The sequence below is a fragment of the Dendrobates tinctorius genome, unplaced genomic scaffold (assembly GCF_039654945.1).
Source record: "Dendrobates tinctorius isolate UK_male_01 unplaced genomic scaffold, ASM3965494v1 ptg000007l, whole genome shotgun sequence".
NCBI lineage: Eukaryota > Metazoa > Chordata > Amphibia > Anura > Dendrobatidae > Dendrobates > Dendrobates tinctorius.
The window spans coordinates 50113690-50139624 of record NW_027361675.1 but is presented as its reverse complement, the minus strand read 5'-3'; the positions used below and the strand labels follow the sequence as shown (position 1 = coordinate 50139624).

The 25935-nt window shown below is 44.1% G+C and overlaps 1 protein-coding gene across 1 annotated transcript in view; it reads left to right on the top strand.

The window, feature by feature from the left end:
* RFLNB (refilin B) overlaps positions 1–12192 on the top strand; it is a 29540-nt gene extending 17348 nt beyond the window's left edge. The window contains exon 3 of the mRNA XM_073574511.1: positions 11159–12192. Within this exon, the coding sequence (XP_073430612.1) occupies positions 11159–11489 (331 nt within the window). The 3' untranslated portion in view covers positions 11490–12192. The remainder of the gene's footprint in view (positions 1–11158) is intronic.
* The last annotated feature ends 13743 nt before the right edge of the window (positions 12193–25935 follow it).

Here is a 25935-nt window from a genome sequence, read left to right as displayed (position 1 = left end):
TACTGGCGTTGCTATGGGCTGGGGCCGGACAGCGGCTGCCACGGGTGGCAGCGAGCAAGGGACAACCGCAGGCTGGAGACGGGCGGTGGCGGCCGCAGGTGGCGACGGGCAGGCCGCCACCATGGGCTGGAATTGGGCAGCGGCAGCTGCGGGTGGTAGTAGGCAGGCTGCAACCGCAGGCTGGAGTGGGGCTTTGGCGGCCACTAGTGGCAGCAGGCAGGCCGCAGCCACGGGCTGGAGTCGGGCTGGGGTGGCAGCGGGCAGGCTGCCGCCGCGGGCTGGAGTCGGGCAGTGACAGCCGCAGGAAGCACGGTTGTGCAGTCGGGGTCCCTCTGCTAGTTGGCTTGGTGCAGTCTCCTTCCTGTCCATGATGAGTCTCTCTCCAGTCCCTCTAGTCATCGCTCACTCCTTCTAGCTCTCTCCCGCTCTGTCAAGTGGCCCCTGCTGGCGTCCTCAGCTCCTTTCTTATTGGCTCCGCCCCCACTCCTTCTAGAACTCTCTCCGGGCCATTCTCTAATTATGTCCCCCGGAAACCGTTTCCCTAGGAACCTTGGTGACAGTCCCCTTGGTCCCGGCCACACAGTGGGGACTCCCCCTTCTACAAAGACATGGCTTCTTAACAGACCATGATATTAGCTTTATTCTGTAATATTGTGGTATTGTAGCATTTGGGAAACAAGTGATAAGATGATCATAGTTTTAAGGGTTAAAAAAATATAAAAATTTGAATCACTTCCAACCCCTATTGAAAAAATAAATATTTGTTTTCAAGCATCTCAGCAAGTCAGATCTATAAAAATATCAAATGAATTAATGTGTAAAGTAAGAATTATGAAGAGGAAAAAAAATGTAGACACCAGATTCACCAATTTTCCGTCATCACATCTTCACCAAAAATGCAATCAAAATGTCATAGCACTTGGAAATTTTTGTTTTCCTGTACACCATGTGGTAAAATGAATGGTGACTTTTTTTAATTAATTTTAGGGTTATTCTCAAGTTTGAAAATTATCTCCTATAAGTTTCCTATCATTGGGAGTCTAACCGCCATGGAGCCCACCGATCCTGAGAACCAGGGCTTTGAAGAGCCGGCCTGGCTGAATGGAGCAGAGGTCATTCATGCACACTACCACTCCATTCATTCTAATAAGGGTGCCAAAGATCAGCCAAGCTCTGCACTTGGTAATCTTTGACACTTCCATTAAGAATGAATGGAACAGTGTGACGAACCAGCTTCAGCTAAGTCGACTTTTTCTTTAGAGTGGACCCTCTGGGTCGTGGCACCCACCCACCTACGGCGAGCTGACCTTGTGAGGAACCACCCCCTATACAGGGAGTGTCAAGGGCAAGACCAAGGGGGTGAGCCACCACGACTGCTGGAACCAGACGGCCGGCTCAAGTAGACACTAGGTACGAGTGTCTGACGACAAAGGACGTGCAGGAAACAAGACAAGACAATACGTGAATTCAAGATATCTTCATTAAGGCAAATTCAGGATAACATTAAGTGCAAAACGTGATAACAGGCAAACACAGCAAGGTGCGTGCGAGGCATGCCAAGGTCCATGGCATGGTACGTGCCAGAAGGTAAGCCCGGTTACCGGCAAGGACACGATGGCATCGGACTCCGGACAGCTGGCAAGGATCAGGGCATCAGGCTGCGGACACCAGCTCCGGACATCAGGCCGTAGTCTTCATGCTTACGATCTCTGACAGTGATGGCAGGTTCCGGGAATCCAGCAGGCAAACCAGGGTACAGGCAAGGAGGCACGACTGATCTCCAGACATGGTGCGTGCTAGGGAACATGCCGAGGTCCAAGACAAGATTCCAGGCAGGGTGCATGCTAGGGGCACACCAGTGTCCAGGGCAAGGTGCATGGCAAGGTGTGTGTGTAGGGGACACGCCATGTTCAACGTGCAAAGAACAAGACATGGTGCACGTGTTGGGGTCACTCCAGGGTTCAAGGTCCAAGATACAAGACAAGGTGCATGTGTAGGGACACGCCAGGGTCCAAGGCAAGGTCCTGCGCGTGCCGAGGGACACGCCTGGGACAGGGTTCAAGGCAGAGTCCTGCGCGTGCAGAGGGGCACGCCAGGGTCAGGTTCAAGGCAAGGTCCTGCGCATGCCGAGGGACGCGCTAGGGTCAGGTTCAAGGCAAGGTCCTGCGCGTGCTGAGGGACACGCCAGGGTCAAGTCAGGGTGCGTTCTAAGAGACACGCCAGGGTTCAGGCTAAGGCAAGGGCCTGCGCGTGCTAGGAGGCACGCCAGGGTACAGGCTAGGGCCTGTGCGTGCAAGAGGCACGACAGGGTACAAGCTAGGGCCTGTGCGTGCAAGAGGGCATGACAGGGTATAGGCTAGGGCCTGTGTGCAAGAGGGCACAACAGGGTACATGGCAAGACCTGCGCGTACTTTTACAGAAGCACGGGGAGGTATGCCAAGGAGCAGGCTAGGGCCTGCGCGTGCTATTAGAGGAGCACGCAAAGTACAGTACAGAGACAGCGTGGGTGCAAGGAAGCACCGAGAGCATGGCTGGGGCACTGGCTAGCTGGTCGGGCTGCGGCACAGACAGACGGGCAAGACTCCAGCTAACCCAAATGAGGCATAACAGGCGCCACAGCTGTCACTGGCCGATGACCACGGCTGAGGCACAAGCAGGCAGGCACGGCTAGGGCGGGTACAGCTGAGGCACAAACAGGAGGCTAGGAAGGCCCGGCGCATGCAAAGGGCACACGAAGAAACAAGGCAAAGCAAGGCGAGAAACAAAGTAAGACAAGGTACAGGGCAAGGAGCAGAACGTAGGCAGAAACACAGAGTCAGGTCAGAGCGAGAACAGAGCTAGCAGCGGAGCGTAGGTCGAAGCCCAGAGCCGGGTCAAGGGGGAACCTTGCGACTAGCCCCGAAATGTGCAAGAGAGCACAAAAGGTCAGAGAGCAGTAATGGTGCATGTGCCAGGAGGCACAACAGAGCACCATAGGTAAGAGAGGAGGAATGGTGCATGTGCCAGGAGGCACAACAGAGCACCATAGGCAAGAAAGGAGGAATGGTGCATGTGCCAGGAGGCACCACAGAGCACCATAGGTAAGAGAGGAAGAATGGTGCGTGTGCCAGGAGGCACAACAGAGCACCATAGGTAAGAGAGGAGGAATGATGCATGTGCCTGGAGGCACCACAGAGCACCAAAGGTAAGAGAGGAGGAATGGTGCATGTGCCGGGAGGCACCACAGAGCACCATAGGTCAGAGCAAGGAAGAACAAGCAAAGACAGAGAACATAGGAAGGACCACAAGGCAAAGCATAGCAAAGGCAAGACATGGAAAAGCAGGCAAGGCAGAGAACACAGGAAGGACTACAAGGCAAAGCATAACAAGGACAAAACATGGCACAAAGGACAAACACAAGACAAGGCACAGGACAAGAGGCAGAGTACAAGCATAGAGCGTGTGCAGAGATGCACTACAGGGCAGAGTGCAGGGGCACAGAATACAGGGAGCGACTGAGCAGACCAAGCAGCCATGCAGGGAAGCAACACGATACTCAGGCCCCGACCATAGGAAGCGGCGGTCTGATATAGGGCATTAGCACCTACACTTCCAGGTCAGGACCAGGGAAGGACTTCCGATTCAGTCCTCCAGGATCATAGAGAGCATTGCTAGGTCAGACTGGGCTGGACCATAGAGAAGGTCACATGATCAGGGGCTCCAGAAACACTGAGAGGTTAGCTGGGTCAGACAGTGCTGGAACATAGGAAAGGTCACATGATCAGGGGCTCCAGGATCACAGAGAGAATAGCTGGATCAGACAGTGCTGGAACATAGGAAAGGTCACATGATCAGGGGCTCCAGGAACACAGAGAGGATTGCTGCATGCAGAGCAGAGACGGCTGGTCACACAGCAACGGCGTATAGCCATGAGGTAAAATACACATGCGCACTGGCAATAGCAGGCAGCCATGAGATGAGGCGCGCATGCACACTGCTCCAGGCATCTTGCAGCACAACAGTCACGAGGTGCGTGTGCACACTGCTTCAATTGATCTTGCAGCATGAGACATAACGGGCATGAGAATTCAGTGCACGTGCACACTGCCCTAGGAGTCATGCGGCATACCAGACATGGTGGGCATGATAGTTCAGTGTGCATGCACACTGCTCCAGGGGTCATGTGGCATAACAGACATGGCGAGCATGACAGGCATAACAGACATGGCGGGCATGACAAGCAGTAGTGTGCATGAACTCCATCGATCGGAATGTTATCCCCTATCCAAAGGTTAACTTTTAAACTTGAGGACACCCATTTAATATTGAGCAGAATCAAAGTGTGTTGCTAATATATGTTATTGTGGCGCCCCTGAGGCTTCGGTCACCACAGAGGTACTGCACCTTCTCCTAAGGTGTAGTGCCCCACCATCCAGGTAGGGTGGGAACTCCTGACCACACTCCATACCTGCATTCCACACACAGGATAGTTCAGTGGGGCCACCTAACAGCTTCAGGCTGGGGGTTAGCAGAGCACCCCTCGTGGAACCCTGCTTCGGAACACGAGATGTGCTGGGAGGCGGGTGGAGTGAGATGATACAAAAGGGTGAGAAGAGTGAGAGTTAGAGGTTAGTTGGTTAGAGGAGAGAGAAGAGAGAAGATGGATGTCTGAGGGACGTGCTGCAGCAGGTCCCAGTGATCTGGGCTGCTGGCACGAGAGAGACAAAGAAAGAGACTGATAAGATTGATAACCTAACCTTCCATAAGAGAGATAGAAGAGATCGGAACGAAGGAGAATAGAAGGATGGTGGGAAGCTGGTTGAAGAAAGATAGAGAACCCTTCCAGTCCAGAGAGCGCAAAGGCCGGGGCCCGGTCCCCGAGGTTGATTGGATCTTTATGTCCGGCAACAGACACCGGAGGAGTAGTGAGCCACTAACGCCTTGCTCCCATCATAGACTTGGGACACAACAGCAACTGAATAGAGAGCCGGTACGCAGAGTGGAGTCCCCGAAGCAGGCTACAGGTGTCTGTCATACAAGTAAAGACTAGGAACACCTAGAGAGAGGCATTCTAGGGTAACTAAGTGCTGGAGTGCTTCGCACCTAAAGGCGCATTGGAGGAGTCGTGTAGTAAGGTACATGTTGGCGGAGTATGGAAGGGAGAATCCTATCCTGCCTGGAGGTTGGCTGGAGCCCTGACCTGGAGAACACAGTACAGAGGCAGGCAGTTGTGTGAACTGTAAACAGTGAGTAAAGCTTTGGAACCGCATACTCTGGTGTCCTCCAGTTATTCCCGCACCACTACACCTGGGTACCAGCATCCATACCATTCTGTGCCTCTCCTTATCCATTGCACCTACACTGCCCTGGGACTACAGCTCCACCTGTGGGGAGCTATACCATCTCTGCTGCACCACACCATCAATCCCAGCAGATCTGTATGCAGCATTGGCTTACCATCTCCCTTGCCAAACACCACGGGTGGTGTCACAAACTATTCATATAAACTTTAACACCATTAATGTCACCGCCATTGATATTGGGCACCCAGGGCCACGGACCGGCTCACAGCTGCCGTGAAGCTTTCCCCTCCTGACACCGGCCCAGTACCGAGTAACCCGCTGCCCTGGGCGAGCGAGGGCGACCCATTATGATGGACTGCTTATTTTACCATGTATTCTTACCTTTAGCAACTAATAAAACCATATAATTTAATGCGTGTTTATTAAACGCAATAAATCATACTGCTCCCATTATTCAGCTCTTGTATCGTGAGCAAAATTTCCCACACAGTATGATAGCCACCACACACCATATCATAGCCCTGACTCTCACACACACACACACACACACACACACACACTTTAATGGACCCCACAGTCCCCCTCCACGCACACAGTATCATGGCCCTCACACACAATCTATTTCAAAGGAGTATGATGCCTCTGCAGACTAATGGATCTCACAGTCCACTCACAAGCAGTATAATGGGCCCCACAGGCCCCCCACCAAATACAGTATAAGGGAATACACAGTCCCACCCATAGTATAATGTACACAAAGCTGCCTATACATCGTATGAGGCTCCCACAGTTTCCCCTAACTATTTACTAATAATTAAAAAAAAAAGAACTACTCACCTAGCCATATTCCCCTGATGCACTCACTGCATTGGTCTGTGCACCTTGTAGACTCAGGCACCGCACAGCGGTTATAATTTAGTAGCATCATCTTCACTAGAATTAGTCGCAGACAAATAGGTTGAATGGGGGAAGAGGAAGCCAATACCTCTCGCCTCTACTGTAGAATTCACCAGTATCTGATGTAGGTATCAGTGTACACGATATGCTGGACAAGGGGGTGGCCGCTGGTCAGATAGGAACAAAGGGGTGGATATTGCACTCAGGCCGCACTTTGCCAGGTCTGAACTCGACACATGTCTATTTCATACATACATATTAGTATAGACTGGAGAATTTCTATATGTAGCTAGAACAACTGCACATACCTTTTGCCTACCGAGTGCTTTAGGGTACTGTCACACTTAGCGATGTACCAGCGATCCCGACCAGCGATATGACGCTGTCAGGATCGCTGGTACATCGCTAAGTGGTCGCTAGGGAGCTGCCACACAGGCAGATCTCACCAGCGACATCGCTGGGGACGGGGGCCGCTACTTACCTGTCACACCAGGCGATCCTGAGTCCTCCCGCCCGGCTCCACGCGTCGCTCGTCGTCACAGCCGGAAGCGCCACAGGAAGCTGACGACGAGAAACAGTCCTGAACGTTCTCGCGCGATCAGCGATAACCAGCGGGGGAGCCGGTCGTAGGTAAGTATCAAACACAGCGATATCGCTAGCAATATCGCTATAACGTCACAAGTTATAGCGATATTGCTAGCGATATCTCTTAGTGTGACAGTACCTTTACTCTTAGTTTTCTGTTACTTGTTAATTTAATTGCAAGAAACTTCACAAGTATGGCCTGCTTTTTTTTTTTTTTTTAGAAAGGATTAGCTGATAACTTAAAGAATCTCTCCCAGCACAAATGTTATCAGCATTATCTGTAAACATTGATAGCTCCCATAGGTTTGGTCCTTGACATTAGCACTCATAGTCCAAAGTTACACAATGTTTTATGACCCATTAGATATAATATGTAACAAAATATGTATTTCTTAGCTGTCTGGCAACTGGAACGATATAGTAATTTTAGTACTGTTAACAAAACAGTACTAAAATTACTATATCATTCCAGTTGCCAGACAGCTAAGAAATACATATTTTGTTACATATTATATCTAATGGGTCATAAAACATTGTGTAACTTTGGACTATGAGTGCTAATGTCAAGGACCAAACCTATGGAAGCTATCAATGTTTACAGATAATGCTGATAACTTAAAGAATCTCTCCCAGCACAAATGTTATCAGCTAATCCTTTCTAAATATGTATGTGATATAGTAGTTCCCAGTATTGTTCTCTTCGGGGTCATGTGCGTGCTTCTGTCCTTTGCCAGCTTGCACAAATATTGTCAAGTTGGGCAATACTATTTCACCAATGTAAGCCTTTTGAGCCCCAGGACGAAGCTCCATAGGCCTAAAGTTAAAGATGACACATTTCCTTTGTGTTTTAGGCAATATTGTCATTTTTTACATTTTAAAAATTACAAAAATAGAAATGGGCCCATGCAAACATTTTGATACCCTTGGAGATCTGTGTCCTCAGATAACTTTGACCAACTTAATTAGCCTGTTAGGGTTATTGCTTTTTCACTATCACCGTTAGGAAAGGCCACGTGACACAAATTTCCCTGCTTTGTAAAAACCTAGTCTCCTCTAACTTTGTTCCTTAAAAACAGCAGCCATGGATTCTTCTGAGCAGCTGCCTACCACTCTGAAGATGAAAATGGTGGACGCTCACAAAACAGATGAAGACTATAAGATAGCAAAGCGTTTTCAAGTTGCTCTTTTCTTAGTTTGAAATGTAATTAAGAAATGGCATTTAACAGGAACAGTGGAGGTCAAGATGAGGTCTGGAAGACCAAGCAAAATTTCTGTGAGAGCTGCTTGTAGGATTGCTAGGAAGCCAAATCAGAACACCTGATTGACTACAAAAGGCCGTCAGAAAGATTTAGTGGACTCTGGAGTTGTGTACATTGTTCTACTGTTCGGAGACACCTGCATAAATATGGCTTTCATGGAAGAGTCATCATAAGAAAACCTCTCCTTAGTCGTCACCCTAAAATTCAGCTTAAGAAGTATGCAAAATAACATCTAAACAAGCCTGATGCATTTTGGAATCAAGTACTATGGACTGATGAGCTTAAAATAAAACTCTTTGGCCACAAGGATCAAAGGTACAGTATATGTGGAGAAAACAAGGCGCATAATTTTAGGAAAAGAACATCTTGGAAACCATTAAGCATGGGGTGGATCAATCATGCTTTGGGGTTGTGTTGCAGCGAATGATATAGGGAAAACATTTAACGGGTAGAGGGACGAATGGATTCAATTAAATTTCAACAAATTCTTCATGAAGATATAGCACTGTCTGTTAGAAAGCTGAAGTTGAAAAGAGGATGGCTTCTACAAATGGATAATGATCCTAAACACACGTTAAAGTCCACAATAGGCTACCTCAAAAGGGGCAAGCGGAAGGTATTACAATGGCCCTCACAGTCCACTGATTTTATCACCATTGAAAATCCATGGCTAGATCTCAAATTAGCAGTGCATGCAAGACGAACCAGGAATCTCACAGAATGGGAAGAATTTTCTAAGGAAGAATTGATGAAAATCCCTCAAACAAAAATTGAAAGACTCCTGGCTGGCAACAAAAAGTGTTTACAAGCTGTGATATTTTCAAAAGGGGGTGCTGCTAGGTACTAACCATGCAGGGTACCAAAGGTTTTGCATCAGCTCGTTTTCTGTTTTGTAATTTTTATAATGTGGAAGATGAAAATATATATTTATTCTCTGCCAAAAATACAAAGGAAATGTGTCATCTTTAACTTTAGGCCATTTAAAGATCATTTAATCTTTAACTTGCTTAACTGTTCACAATAACAGTAATTTTGACTAGGGTGCCCAAACTTTTACATGCCACTGTGCATTGCGAAAGTGGCTCCTGGTCCACACATAAACCCATGTGTAATTTGGCTGGTTTCATTAAAGTCACGTGACTCAGAAAGAGATATGAGCGATGCAGACACAGAGGAAGATGGCAATCAGTAAGTATTAGAGAACCTACACTACATCACATGCATATTTAAAAAGAGTTAGCTGAAAAATTTAGTTTGGAGTGCCTCTTTAATATAGATGTGGAATATTGGATGCTTTGGACAATCCCTCCCTATTGGAAGAGTACCTCGATGATAAACTGATTAGATGGTGTTACACCAGGGGTGGGCAATTAATTTTCCCGAGGGGCTACACAAAAGACTGTCTGTGACTGTTGTGGAGGGCCGAACCAATAGGCCAAAATTAATTCTGCTCAATATTAATATCAATATTTTATAATTATTATATTATTGATAATTTTATTAATATTAATTGTATCAAAATTGTATATTGCGCATAATTAAGTATGCTGACATCCCCTATATATCATTTGAACCCAAGCACAGCCCCTTCTGTATATCTTATCGTATGAGCCTCCCAACAGCCCCTTATATACGGCATGAACCCCACACAGCCTCCTCCATATGCGGCATGAGCCCCACACAGCCTCCCCATATAGGCATGAGCCCCACACAGCCTCCCTATATACTGCATAAGCCCCACACAGCCTCCCTATATACACTGCATGAGCCTCACACAGCCTCCCCCAAATGCGGCTTGAGCCCCACATAGCCTCCCTATATACTGCATGAGCCCCACACAGCCTCTCTATATGCACTGCATGAGTCCCACACAGCCTCACTATATACACTGCATGTTGCCCCATAGCCTCCCCATGTCCAGCATGTCGCCCCCATATGCAGCACCATGTCACCCCCCATGTGAAGCACCATGTCACCCCCCATGTGCAGCACCATGTCACCCCCTCATGTGCAGCACCATGTCACCCCCCATGTGCAGCACCATGTCACCCCGATGTCCTGCACTATGTTACCCCCAAGTCCTGCACCATGTCACCCCCCATGTCCTGCACCATCACCATATGCAACACCATCTGCAGCATGTCACCCCCATATGCAGCACCATGTCACCCCCCATGTGCAGCACCATGTCACCCCCCATGGGCGGCACTGTCACCCTCCATGGGCAGCACCATGTCACCCTCCAAGTCATGCACTATGTCACCCCCATGTGCAGCACCATGTCACCCCCCATGTGCAGCACCATGTCACCCCCCATGTCTTACACCATGTCACCCCCCCATATGCAGCACCATGTTGTCACACCATGCGTGCAGCACTATGTTATCACCCCATGTGTGCAGCACCATGTTGTCACCCCATGTGTGCAGCACCATGTTGTCACCTCATGTGTGCAGCACCATGTTGTCACCCCCATAGCCTCTCCATGCCCACCTAAATAGCCCATACACATAAGGAAAAAAAAACACAACATACTCACCTCGTCCCGTTCCCTGGTGCTGTGCTTCTCTCTCTGCCTCTGGCGCGCAGACTCTCCAGAGTAAACAGCTGATGCGATGATGTAATTTCATCGCGTCAGCTGTTTCACATGCTGATTGGTGGAGGAAGTGGCCGGAGGCCCCTCCTCCACCAAAGGAGTCAGCAGCGCCGCACAGAGCCGCGGCGCACATGGAAACAGCAAGCGGCCAAATGGATATCTGATTTCCAGCCCCACAGCTGTCTCGGTCCCGCGGGCCGCACTTTGCCCAGGTCTGTGTTACACTGATCAGAACTCCAGTGATCTGTTGTACTATATGGGGGAACTCAACAGCAAGTATTCAACTGCCCAGAACCAACACCAGAGGACAAATGAAACATTATAATTATATAGGTTTCAGTTAGGTCAATAAGGTGTATGTTTGTCTCTAAAGCTAGCTACTGTTTCACGATGTGATTAATAGAGAATGGTCAAATATGAAGTAAAATATATAAATATTACAGCTGATCCAGCATATGTGTTAATTACGCCCCCTGCTTTCTATGAATCTGTCTGTATTTAGTCGTATAGTACTAACGTTCAGCTTTCTCTCTTTTCAGGTATACGTCCTCCGTTAAATATGACTCTGATAGGCATTTCATTGACAATATATACATGCCGGTAGGACTGGGAATCTCTTCATGTAGTCAGACTGTGATCTGCATTCCTAACTGTACATGGCGCAACTACAGAGCTGAAGTTCACTTTGAACCAAAGAACAAGCCTCAGAGATTCATGAGCACCACAATTGTGTATCCAAAGCACACAAAAACTGTGTATACTACTACTCTGGATTACAACTGCAAGAAGTGTATGAGGCGTTTTCTCTCCAGCGTAGAACTCGAGTCAGCTGAACACGTGGGCAATGAATGCTTTCTGGATGAATACTGACCATTTGCGTGCCCAGTGCCCACCTCTCTGTCTTAGAGATCTACAATGAACGTTTCAACAACTTCAAATTGGCAGAACCTACAGAAGTACTTTTTAAGATGATAAAAGTATATTTGAAAGTCTTTCACTCCGAAAGTACATACCTAGTACGAAATCTGAAACCTTACTTGGGTAACTTTATTCTGCAGAATAACTGGCGATACTTTTTATAGAATTATTTCAAAGCATCGTCTAAAGCCTTGGGACATTTATAGGACTAGGAACTTAAATACCTTAGTCTGAAAAGTAAAGGAATTGAGCAAGACACAAGCAATATACGTCACTCCATCTGCACCACAGAAATGTACTGGACACTACAATAAAAGTAAATAAGGTAAAATAATTTGGTCTGCTCAATGCCACATTTTACTTTTTTCAAATGGACAATAATACGAATAATGGACATCCAGGTATTGGCCTATGAAAAACATCACATTATCAACATAGAAGATGATATAATTATATGACAAGCTACATGGTTCATATATGTAATAAAATCTGAACTTTTTAGTATAAATACACACGGTATATGGATTACCCCTAGGGGAAACTTGTATGGACATTTATTACTGTGAGAACTGCTATTTGGTTTATTGGATATCATGTTTAATTTCACATCTCTATCCTTTGCTTAAATAAAGCACTTAACTGGTCAAACATGAAATTATATTTATTCATATATGTTTCACTTACATCAATGTTATTGCAAAACAGTAATAATGCTAGGTGTACAAATATGGAATGGGCAAAGAATCGAAGCACAAGGGCACAATGTGTTGCACAGATTTTAAAGTGAAATTTTGATCTCCTGCCAAGTTATTACTATTATTATTGTCTCCAGACGCCAGAGCATAATAAACGTATGGATTTAAGAACTATCCCCACAGCCCGGGATCTAGCCATCTGCACCAATTCTCCCCTTTTGTGGTCTAGCGTATCCTTATTGTCTTCTTTAATCTACACTGTGACTTCCAGCTCGACTAGGCCTCTGACGTCACTATGTGGCGTGCCGGCACTTTGTCACTTGAGTGACACTTGCCAATGGCAAAGGTGCACATTGTTGTTAGAGGCCTAGACAAGCCAGAAAACATGGCCTGGGCTGAAGATGTGTGGAGAACCAGACAGCGGGCTGACGGGACATATGGGCTTTCAGGTGAGTATTTTGTGTTTTTAGCCATTTTGCCTGACCTTCTACAATTCAGCAAAATATTGGCTGTAGCTGGCTGTCATTTTGTTGAATTTGTCCAGAATGAATTGGAAACATTTATATTCCAAGGAGTAGGATTTTTTTGTAAAATTCAAGGAAAGTTCCAATTCCTAGACAACAGCTGACTTTAATTATAGTTTAACAGTATTGATGGGAGCATGAATTTACGATTCTTAAAAACAAAATCTAAAGTTGCACTGAATTCATTAAAGAATCACATTGTTTTTTATTTATTAGCACAATGAAAGAAAAAAGGATGGCACGCACCGTTACCAAAAGTAGAAGTCTTTATTTCATGGATAAAAATGCATGGGCTCGGGAGCAATGCAGAGAGTGCGGACAACGGCCGTTTCACGCTCCTGCGCTTCAACGGGTCCTAATGGCAAGCGGCAGGAGAAAGGTGCCTATAACCACACACCTAATGGGAAAATGGAAATAAGTACATTCTTTTAATTTCAAATATACAGATATACACTGGCGCTGCCAATAGAAAGAAAGAGCTGCTGGTGCCTAGACAGAAGCTATGCTTTTTCTGCCAAGAAAGGGTTAAATGGGTAAATAGAGGAAGGTACCGCACTAATTTCATTATTTTTCCGTATCTAAGGGGGTGATAAAGGGGGGTTTCATTTACTATTTATAGCGGGTTTTTATGTTTGGCAGATGTCACATGCTAAAAGACGCATCCTATTGTAAAAATAGTTTTTGCATCACCACATTTTAGAGCTATAATTTTTCTGTATTTTGACCTACAGAGTCATGTGAGGTCTTATTTTTTGCGGGAGGAGTTGACGTTTTCATTGGTACTATTTTCGGGCACGTGACATTTTTGATCGCTTTTTATTCTGATTTTTGGGATGCAGAATGAGCAAAAACCAGCATTTCATGAATTTCTTTTGGGGGGTGCGTAGACACCATTCCGTGTGTGGTAAAATTGATAAAGCGGTTTTATTCTTCAGGTCAGTACAATTACAGCGATACCTCATTTTTTATGTTTTGGCACTTTTATACAATAAAAACAATTTTATATAAAAAATAACTATCTTTGCATCGCTTTATTCTGCGAGTTATAACTTTTTGATTTTTTTGCTGATGATGCTGACTGGCAGCTCGTTTTTTGCGGGACAAGATGACGTTTTCAGCGGTACCATGTTTATTTATATCCGTCTTTTTGATTGCTCGTTATTGCACTTTTTGTTCGGCGGTATGATGATAAAGCATTTGTTTTTTACTTTGTTTTTTATTTTTTTAAGGGGTTCAGTAAAGGCGCTGACTAGTGGGACAGTTTTATAGGGCAGGTCGCTACGGATGCGGCGATACTAAATATGTGTACTTTTATTGTTTTTTTATTATTTACAAAAAAGAATTTATTAGGGAATATTTGTTTTATTATTATTTATTTAGGGATTTTTTAAAAATTATTTTCACACTTTTTTTTTTACCTTATTATATGGTCCCAGTGTGGGACAATATAATAAAGTGTCAGATCACTGATCTGACACTTTGCAGTGCACTGTCAGATCAGCGATCTGACAGGCACTGGAGCAGGCTTTCTCAGCACCTGCTTTCAGCAGGCACTGAGGAAGCCGCCTCCCTACAGGACTCCGAAGGCCCCCGCAGCCATATTGGATCCGGGGGTCTTAAGGGAGGAGACCTTCGGAGCAGCGCAAGCACATCGCGCTGCTCCGAGGGTCTTGGGGAAGTACGCAGGGAGCCCCCTCCCTGCGCGATTCTTCCCTGTGCCCCAGGTACACTGCAATCATGTTTGATCGCAGTGTGCCATGGGTTAACGTGCCGGGGCGGTCCGTGAACGCCCCTGACACATAGTGCCGGGTGTCAGCTGTGATAATCAGCTGACACCCGGCCGCGATCAGCGGTGCTCCCCCCCGTGAGCGCTGCTGATCACGCTGACGTACTATCCCGCCCCCGGTCTTACGAGCCTGGGTACCGTGGATGGGATAGTACGTCAGATGTTAGAAAGGGGTTAATTCTTGTGAAGCACCTAAAGGGTTAATACACTTCTTCAATGCGGTTTTGAGCACTTTTTAGGGGTGCAGCTTTTAAAATGATGTCACTTTTAGATATCACTTTAAGCGTGATATAGTGCCTAAGAAAAATGGTTTTGTAAATTTTGTTGGAAAAATGAGAAATTGCCGAAAAAACTTTTAACCCTTCTAACTTCCTAAGAAAAAAAGTTTAAAAAATGTTGCTAATGTAATGTAGACATGTGGTAAATGTTATTATTTATTTTGTGCTATAAATCTGGTTTAAGGGCATAAAAATTAAAAGTTTGAAAATTGCACAATTTTCAATATTTCAACAAACAAAAGCAAAAAAGTATCAATCTAATTTTACCACTGTTATAAAGTACTATGTGTAACGAAAAAAAATAATCTCAGAATCCCTGGCATATGTTGAAGTGTTCCAGAGTTATTACCTCATAAAGTGACACTGGACAAGATTAGAACATTTGACCTAGTTAGGAAGGTAAAAACAGGCTTTCGTAGAAAATAAAGGGAGAAATATTGGTCATGGATATTTTAGAGTTGTTTGATCATTCTTCCTGGAACAGATTCAAATAAACAATTGAGATGGGAAAATTTACGATTTTCATTTAGCTGCAAAATAATTCTGCACACCAATAATTGCCCAATTATAACATAATAACATAAATGTTCTCCTAAGAAAGACAAAATCTCACTTTTACCATATTAAATATTCAGGTTTCGGGTCTATTAACGTTTTGGATTAACCAACAGCACTGTAGTTTATTAACAAAATTAATAATAAAAAATACAAACTGCCTAATAAGTGTTCACAGTGTAGTGTTACTTAATTTGGGGCCAAGCCATGATTAATCCCCATCAAGAAGGATGCTTTGGAGAAGGCTGAAAGAGTGCGTCATGTAGATTTTCATATTCTGCTTTGCATCAATAACAATAGCTATTATAGAATGGGTGACTATTAGAGTTGAAAGAAACAGGTCGGCCAGATTCATAAGTCGCTGACTTATGGCAAAGTCGGGTTTCGCCGACCGAAACCCGACCACAGCGTGAAGTCGGCCATGCGGTCGGCAAAACGAGCGCCAAAGTCGGATTTCCCAGAATGCTTGCACGTGACTTTTTTCAGCCACTGAGCAAGGATGTACACTGTGGTCAACGAGATGACATGCGCAGTGTCCAGGGAGAGAGAGTGAGAGAGAGAGATTTTGCACACTTTAAAAAAGCGGTCCGGCATGTAGGTGTGTTTCCTGTCCTCCACTCCCTGCCGACTTTGCTTCCCCATTGACTTGCATTGGGTTTCGTGTTTCAGTCGGACCTTCGACTTTTCCCGATAGTCGGCCGATTTCGTTCGACTTGACTTTTGAGAAAGTCTCGTTTCATGAAACCCGACTCGACCCTAAAAAAGGCAAAGTCGCTCATCTCTAGTGACTATATTTCTGTACACAGAAATGAAAAGTGAGTAGCATACTGTGGATAGATGATAAACTGGCGATGAAGGTCTATGTTTTTGGAGTTAAATGAAAAAGGAATGTAAGGACATGTAAAAACCTGCTTAGATCTGCTACTTTCATGGCACCTTTACCACTAATAAACTTAGCAAAGGTAATAAAACCTGTGGAAAAAGTTAGATAATATCAGGCTTTTCAAGTTGAAAATAGAAAACCAAAGTTGTCTCACAGAACCACAGTATTAACCCCTTAACCCCGGGGGCCATTTTCCGTTTTTGCGTTTTCGCTTTTTGCTCCCCGTCTTCCCAGAGCTATAACTTTTTTTATTTTTCTGTTAATATGGCCATGTGAGGGCTTGTTATTTACACGACAAGATGTACTTTTGAACAACACCATTGGTTTTAACATATCATGTACTAGAAAACGGGAAAAAAAAATTCCAGGTGTGGTGAAATTGCAAAAAAAAAAATGTGCAGTTCCATTTTTGTTCAATAAATGCTAAAACTAACCTGCCATTATGATTCTCCAGGTCATTATGAGTTCACACCAAACATGTCTAGGTTCTGTTTTTATTTAAGTGGTGGAAAGTAAAATCCAAAATATGTTTAAAAAAAATGGCGCCATTTTCTGAGACCCATAGCATCTCCATTTCTCTTGATCAGGAGCTGGGAAAGGGCTTATTTTTTGCACGCCGAGCTGATATTTTTATTGATACAATGTTGGTGTAGATACAATGTTTTTATCTCCCGTTATTGCATTTTATTGTAGCGGCAACCAAAAAAACTAAATGGGGAGATTTGAATTTTTCGTTTAGTGATCAGGTTAATTCTTTTTTTATATTGATATATCAGACAATTCTAAACCCGGCGATACCAAATATTTATATATTTGATTTTTTTATTGTTTTATCTTGAATCAGGCAAAGGGGGTAATTTGAGCTTTTTTATATTTTTAAATTTTTTAAATATTTTTTAATTATTTCATTATTTTTTGCATTCTTCAATAGTCTCTATGGGAGACTAGAAGCTGCAGTACTTTGATCCTCTCTGCTACACACAGGCGATGATCAGATTGCCTGTAGCAGAAATGCTCACTTGCTATGCTCACTTGCTGTGAGCAAAAAATATCTTCAATATCAGAAAAATAAATTAAACTGTTCTGGATTGTTAATTCACTGAGATATCCTATGTGGAATCGCAACATGTGCTATGTGCACACGGTGCGGATTCTGCTGCAGATACGCAGCATATTTGGCCCTTCGGATTCGCAGCAGAACTGCATGTGATGTACAGTAGCATTAAAGTCTATGTAAAACAAAATCCGCAGTGCACATGCTGCGTTTTTTTCCGTGCAGATTTGGTGCGGAATGAAAAAAGCAGCATGTCACTTCTTTTGTGCGGTTTTGCAGCAGTTTTCCACTTGCTCCATTCTAGAAATCCGCAGGTGGAAAACCGCAGGGGAAAACCGCACAAAACATGCAGTAAAACCGCACAAAAAATGCACTAAATCCGCAGGAAAAATGCAGGTCATTTGACCTGCAGATTTAATGAATTCTGTGTGGAAAATTCTAAAGCAGAATACGCACCGTGTGCACATAGCCTAAGGAAAACTCTCAATTTAAATATGGTCCATGTTTCCAAATTGAATGGGAGAAAGCAAACCTGGAGTGCTCACAAAAACTACTCCAGCTAGTGGTAGCAAGAAATGAAAAAGAGTTGTGCATAGTCAATGAAGAAGTGTCAAAAGCCAAAATTGAACTGGGAGATTAACAATTGCACAGAAAAAGACATTTTTTAATAAATTAGACAACTCTAGTAGTTATGAGGACAAAGATCAACAAATGCACGTGAATATAAATGAAAAAAAGAAAAATTCCCTTTAGGAAAAGAACAAGAAGAGGGGGAGAGTCATGGCAGCGGCATCAGCAGAAAAAAGAGGAAACATGTAAAGCTAGTTTCACACTAGTGTTTTTTACATGCAGCGCACAGCGCCGCTAAGCCCCGCCCCCTGCCCTCCCCGTCCGGTCATCTCCTACTATCGCACACGGCCGCATGCGATCTGCGCACCCTATCTTTAGCATAGGGTGCGCAGACCGTGCGCTGGCCGTGCGCTGGCCATGCGCTAGTAGGATTTGTGCATGCGCTGCTCACTTTTGAAGGTGCACCGAACGCAGCATGTTGCATTTTGGCGCGCTCGGTGCACCTTCAAAAGTGCGCGGCGCACGCAAAAATCCTACTAGCGCACGACCAGCGCACGGTCTCTGCACCCTATGCTAAAGATAGGGTGCGCAGATCGCATGCGGCCGTGTGCGATAGTAGGAGGAGATGACTGGACGGGGCGGGCAGGGGGCGGGGCTTAACGGCGCCGTGTGCTGCATGTAAAATACGCTAGTGTGAAACTAGCCTAGCTTGGAGAGAATGACCACTAATATGACTAAAAATGAAGTGATGAATCTATCTAATCACCAATTGAATAATAATCATCTGAGCTTTCGAGTAAGGGTTTAAATTATTGTCTTCCTGAAATGTTCAATATATGACAGAATTTAAAATTGATTTATTTAAAAATTTGCGTAAGATCCATCTACACAAAACGTTTGCCAATAAGAATACATCACAAGAAGTCACAGACTCTAAAGATAATAAAAAAATTCATTTGTTAGGTTTTTTTTTGCTTCCCCAATCGAAGACACAGTAACACCTGAAGATATAGATCTATTGTCTCAATTCAGACGCATCAATGATGGAGAACACGGTGAATTTGGATCCATCAACATCATATGTTGGAGGAATTAAGTCCTCATTTGTCCCCCCCCAAGCCCAGGGAACATGATAGACTTATTTTATGACAGCGTGGTGACAGACATTCAAGCAATATTACATACAAACTCTGTTGATAATTTGACAATTGAGGAACAGCATGCTTTGGCAGAAATAAAAAAAATGGGATGATATTGTTTATACGAAAAGCCAAAAAAGGCAATAATGTGGTACTGATACCAATAGATAGCAATAGAACAATATAAAAAGAAACAGTTATCAGACAGTAATACCTATAAGAAATTAAGTGGTGATCCCACAAATAAATTTAAAGAGCAGTTGAGATCTTTTTTAGGTACACAAGTTGAAAAAGGACGTGTTCCTAAAAAAAAAAGCTGAAAAACTTTTTCCTGATTTTCCTCTTAAAATGCACTGGTACAATATCCCAAAAGTCCATAAAAGTCTACAACATCCCCCAGGTCGCACCATAGTTCCGGGGATAGGATCATTATAAATTGGCGCCTAAAACCTGTATTAAAAATTATGCTATCATATACAGTATAAAGGACACTGGAGACTTTTTGAAAACCTTGCTAGAGATTGGCAAGAAGACTTTAAGTTGGCATCAATTGATGTAGAAAATTTATACACCCGTATCCCACAAGCTATGGGACTAAATGCTGAAAAAACGTATTCAGAAGAATTGCAGAGACTGAAGATCAAATTGAATTTATTATAGGGAGTTTGGATTTCATTTCAACACACAATGCTTTTTTCTTTTGGCAACAGCTGGTGCACACAAGTTACCGGAACAGAGATGGGGATGCCTGTCGCATGCACTTTTGTGAATTTGTTTTTGGGAGATTTGAAAGGGAGTTTATCTATAGTTCCAAAAACCCATACTTAAAATACCTCTACCGGCTGTATGTGGACGACGTATTTTTAGTATGGGCAGGAACATAAGATATCTATAACTTTGTATGTAACCCCCCTTCTCATGTACAGCATCATGGAATTAATGGTGCTATATAAATAAATAATAATAATAAAATTGAGAATGACTTTAATAAATTTGTGGAATATCTCAATAATGAAAACAAAATAAATATGAAGTTCACATCTAGATTTTTTAGATGTTAACATCAGCATAGAGAATGTTAAAATAATAACTAAAACCTTTAAAAAAAAACTGCCTGTTACTTCACTACAATAGAGCTCACCCTGAACACACCAAAAGAAATCTGCCGTATAGCCACTTCCAAGGCTAAGGAATATTAATAATAGTGAAGCAGGCTTTTCAAAGCAAGCAGATGATTTGACAGAAAATCTACTAAAAAGAGGTTATCCAAAGATACACGGTACTTATTGAAGCTAGGGAAAAAGAGAAAGAAAAAAATCAAGAGGATTTGTTAATACAGACCAAAAATAAAAAATGCCAGGGAAATCAGCAGATAATAAGAAATTCAACTATTCATTCAACCATAATCCCAATATGAACTTGATAAAATCTGCAATTAAAAGAAACTGGCAGTTACAAAGAGTTAACAGCAGTAGCAAAAAATAAACCACTATTTAGCTACAAAAAAAGCAGCCTCAATTTAAATGATATTCTGGTTCATAAAAGATTTGTTGAAACTAATAATAACGTGGTTGAATGAAAAAAATCCAAAAGGAAATTTTCGTTGTGGGGATTGTTCTTTCTGCCGCTTACACATAGTGGGGAAAAAAAATCTAAATTCTGTTCAGGCATGAACTACATGTCGTACGAAACAAGTTATTCATGTAATTTTCTGTCTTTGTCACTTTTATTACATCAGGAAAACAATCAGGTCTATGCACATAATATTTAGAGCACATTTCCATTCAGTAATAACAGGTAAAGGATTGTTAAGATTAATAAAACATGTATGAGAGGCACATAATGCAGATCCAAACGTTTTAGGGTATGTGCACACGTTGCGGATTTGCTGCGTATCCGCAGCGGGTTTGCCCCTGCGGATCCGCTGCAGATCCGCCAGTGATTTACAGTACAATGTTATGCTATGGGGAAAAAAAACGCTGTGCACATGCTGCGGAAAACTCTGCGTGGAAACACAGTGCTTTTTTCCCTGCAGCATGTCAATTCTTTGTGCAGATTCCGCGGCGTTTTTACACCCATTCTATTATAGGAATCCGCAGGTGTAAAAACGCATGCCAAATCCACATAAAATCTGCAATAAATCAGCAGGATATCCACATAAAAAATGCAGGGATTTTGACCTGCGAATTCTGCCAAAAGATGGCACAGCAATCCGCAATGTGTGCACATACCTTTAGGCTATGTGCACATGTCCGGGATTCCCGCGGAAATTACCGCGGGGATTCCGCAACTCCCTGCCATGGGAAATACGCTAGAATTTCTCATGCGTAATTCCCGCAAATTTCCCGCGTTTAAAATAGCGTTTTGAAAGCGTAATTAGCTTGCAGAATGCTAGCATTTTCCAAGCGATCTCTAGCATCGCTTGGAAAACTGATTGACAGGTTGGTCACACTTGTCAAACAGTGTTCGACGAGTGTGATCAACTTTTTACTATTGAGGCTGCCTATGCAGCATCAGTAGTAAAAAGATATAAAGTAAAAAATAAAAAAAAATAAAAAATCGTGTTTTTCTCACCTTCTGGCGTCCCACGCAGCGTTCCCGATCCTCGCGATGCTCCCGGCAAGTCCAGTTCCCAGCGATGACTTGCGACAATGACCTTTGATGACGTAGCAGTCTCACGATACCGTAGCGGTCTCGCGAGACCGCTACGTCATCAACGGTCATTGTTGCAAGGCATCGCTGGGAACGTGAGTTTGCTGGAGCATCGCTGAGGCCTGTGAGGCCTTTTTTTAACAGGGATATGATACCCAGGGCCTGGAGTAGAATCTCCTCTCCTCCAGACCCTGGGTACCATCCGCACATTTTCCGCTTACTTTGCGCATGGTGGGCATAGCCACATGCGGAAAGTAAGAGGAACAATGCATTCCTATGTGTGCAGAATTCCCGCGATTCCGCACAAAGAATGAGCATGCTGCGTATTTTTCCGCAATGCAATTTTGCTGTGGAAAAATAGGCAGCATTAACACAGCATGTGCGGAATGCCATTGAATTCAATGGGTTGCTTATTTTATGCGTTTTCGGCAAAAATGCATAAAATCCGTGGGAATTCCAGACGTGTGCACATAGCCTTAAGGTTCGCAGGAATTGAACATATTGAATAACCCAGACAGGGTGGTGATCTTAATAGATTACTATTAAGAAGAGAAGGTAAATGGATTTTGGATACGGATGCTCATGGTCCACTCGGTTTAAATGATAAACTGGATATATCGGTATGGTTATAAACCAATATATTACCCGCAACTACTGTATGTATGTAATTGTTTCACGTTTTATTTTCACTGCTATATGTTTGACCACTCTCCAATCCTTGTTAAAAGGAAGTGTTGTAACACCCTGGCTAATGGACCTGTAGAAGTGCATGAACAACGCCAAACGGCGGTATTCCGTCAGGCCTGTTCACCTGCTTACTCCCATGCCACCTGCACACTGCACATTGCACATTATTGAATGTGTGGACACCAGTTTAAGATCGATTAAAGAAATTGAACATAAAGGACCGGGTGAGTGCTCCATTTCTTTTGTTCTTGTGCAATATATGAACATTATGCGTATGCCCCAGCCTGAAGAGGTCCTGATTATTGAAGTGTGAGGCGTTAACTGTGCTTTGTTAAATACAAATATCAGCTCATAGTATTGGTGCCTAATCTTCCAAAGTTATTTACACCTGTAAGGTTAACTGTATTAGAGGCAGAAGTCTCTGTCTACTCAATGGTCCAAGGACACATGCTGACTAGTGATGAGCGAGTATACTCGTTACTCAAGATTTCCCGAGCATGCTCAGGTGATCTCCAAGTATTTGGATGTGCTCGGAGATTTAGTATCTGTCACCATATCTGCATGATCTGTGGCTGCTAGACAGCCTGAATACACCGGGCCGGTGCTATGGGGAGGCAGACCAGGTAGCTGCCTGGGGCCCCCAGACACAGTAGGGGCCCCCTGCTGGTTCTATAATTGAGCACACAATCCAAATAGCACAAGGCAGTGCTTCGCTTTGCAGAAGAGACAGATGTAAGTGCATCTTATTTGTTCTGCAATGCGAGCCCTTCCCCAGTGCTGCACTGCCTTGTGTTATTTATAGTAATGTCATCGCAGAAGCCGTCAGATTGTTATACTGACCTGACCTGCACTCTGCATCTTCTCCTGATCTTCTGCTATGGCCATCCATCCTCACTCCTACAGCCAGCTTCTGTATTATCATTTATACTGTATCCTGGGCTGGCAGCTGCTGTTCAGCGGCAGGACCTTCCTATGTGACACCTGACCGCTGATGATTCCTGACGTTGCACAGCAGCGCCTGTCAGGAAACAGTACAGTAGCTGTGTTGCTGCCCAGGAGAAGTGTTTCTTCCCTATATACAACACTACATGAACATGACTGGTCACTTGTGAGTTTTTTTTACTGCATTTCCACACTAGTCACACACTGCACGGCAAACAATCCTCCAATGTAATAAACGTAAAAAAGAAATGAAAAAAAAAGTGATATAAAAAAATGAATGATGCCTGATGTCACTCATCAGGATCCTGCACAGGACGCTCTGTGGTGTGCGCGGGCACCAGGAGTGAGTTCAAAGCAATGATGGAGGAGAGAGCATCAGATGATGCTCCCTCTCCTATCATTCACCTCTGCCTCTGACACTGCGGGTGTGTGATGACGTCACTTCATCACGTACCTGCTGTGTGCCTGGCTGTGCAGCTGCTGAGACCGGAGCCAAGCTGGGAGCAGCGTTGGGCATGAGGAGAAGTGAGGATTGTGTTTGTTTGTTTAATAAATCAATGATTACTGGACTGTGGGGCCATTCCCAAGGGGGCTGCATTATATTCTATGGGGGGCTGCATTATACTATATGAGGAGAGCTACATTGTATTTTATGGAGGGGCTGCATTATAGTCTAAGGGGGGCTGCATTATACTCTATGAGGGGGCTACCATATATTCTATGGAGTGGCTGAATTATACTATATAAGGGGGTTGCATTATATTCTATGGAGGTTATATTATATTGTATGGCGGGCTGAAATATACTCAGGGGGCTACATTATATTCTGTGGGGTGACTGCATTATACTCTGTGGGGTGGTAGCATTATACTATATGGGCTGTAATATACTGTGTCGAGGACTATGGGGAATACATTATACTATATGAATAACTATGGGGTGCATTATACTATGGGAAGTGATTTGCACTACATTGATGACTATGGTGGTGCATTATACTATATGGAGGACTATGAGGATTGTATTATACTATATTGAGGACTATGAGGAGTGTATTATACTATATGGAGGACTGAGCAGTGTATTATACTATATGGAGGACTGATGAGTGTATTATACTATATGGAGGACTGAGGAGTGTTTTATACTATATGGAGGACTGAGGATTGTATTATACTATATGGAGGAATGAACAGTGTATGTTAATATATGGAGGACTATGAGGAGTGTATTATACTATATGGAGGACAGAGGAGTGTATTATACTATATGGAGGACTGTGTTAAGGCTGGCGGAATGCACCAAATTCTAAAATAATAGTAGGTGCGTTCACAGCCCGGGGTCCACCGTGCAGAGGTGGTACACTGCTGCTAGGTAATGGCGGAAGAATAGAGCGGCATAAAAACAGTCACACGTGGGTTACGTCACGCAATGTGAACATGTGCGAACTCTGTTAATGCACAACCGCTGAATATAGATGCCGGAGCCTGTTTAGATCACAGAGCCTGGCCAAAAGAGCGCACAGTGTATGGCCACCGAACTCTACCCCAAGGACACTGGGTTAGAGTCCTTCTAGGCCCACTGACCGAGCGGCGTCGCTGCCGCTAGCGCCACTATAGACGCTGGCTATGAAGTGGAGCATGTGCACTGAGGCGTGCCAAGTCCCTGGTGAGGGCTGATGCCTGACTCAACCTCTGTCCTACCTACACCTAAGCCTGGGCGCTAGCAGGCTAGGCTGCACAACACATGCGTACCAAGGGTAGGGGTTTCTTAATGAGTCATTCACCGGAGACTTTCATACGTGCATACATCACTCACTCCACATAGTCTGTAAATACAGTCTTATCCTAGCGCATGGCCAAGCGGCCATGCGAACCTTTTATAGCCGCGAGCGTCCGGGACCTTCCTGGCTTCTCCAATGGAAGATCACTCCACAGGCATGCTCAGTGGCCTGACATGGGGACTTAGTCCCTGGAGAATCTTGCTGCTGAGCAGCATGTATTACCATAGATATGCCAGAGGTGGCAGCAGCAAGCAAACCCACAGAGCTGGTCTGGGCAGAGCGCCTGGACCGACGAGTTTGTTGAGCAACCTCCTCTGCGGCTGGAGAGGAATAGGAGACCGCTGGAAGCAAGGCTCGGGATTCTCGCTGTGCAGCAACAGAAATCCGATGCCTAACAGACTGAGCAATGTATTTTAATATATGGAGGACAAGGAGTAGTGTAATTTACTATATGGAGGACTGAGTAGTGTATTATACTATATGGAAGTGTATTTTAACCCCCTTGCACATTAATGAACGGGCCAATTTTTACAATTCTGACTACAGTTCCTTTATTAGGTAATAACTCTGGAACACTTCCATGGATCCCGGATATTCTGACAATGTTTTGTGGTGACATATTGTACTTCATGTTAGTCGTAAAATTTCATTGATATAACTTGCGTTTATTTGTGAACAAAACAGAAATTTGGCAAAAAGTTTGAAAATTTCACAATTATCCAACTTTGAATTTTTATGCCCTTAAATAACAGAGATAGCACACAAAAAACTTAATAAGTAACATTTCCCACATGTTTACTTTACATCAGCACAATTTGGGAAACAAAAATTTTTTGTTAGGAAGTTATAA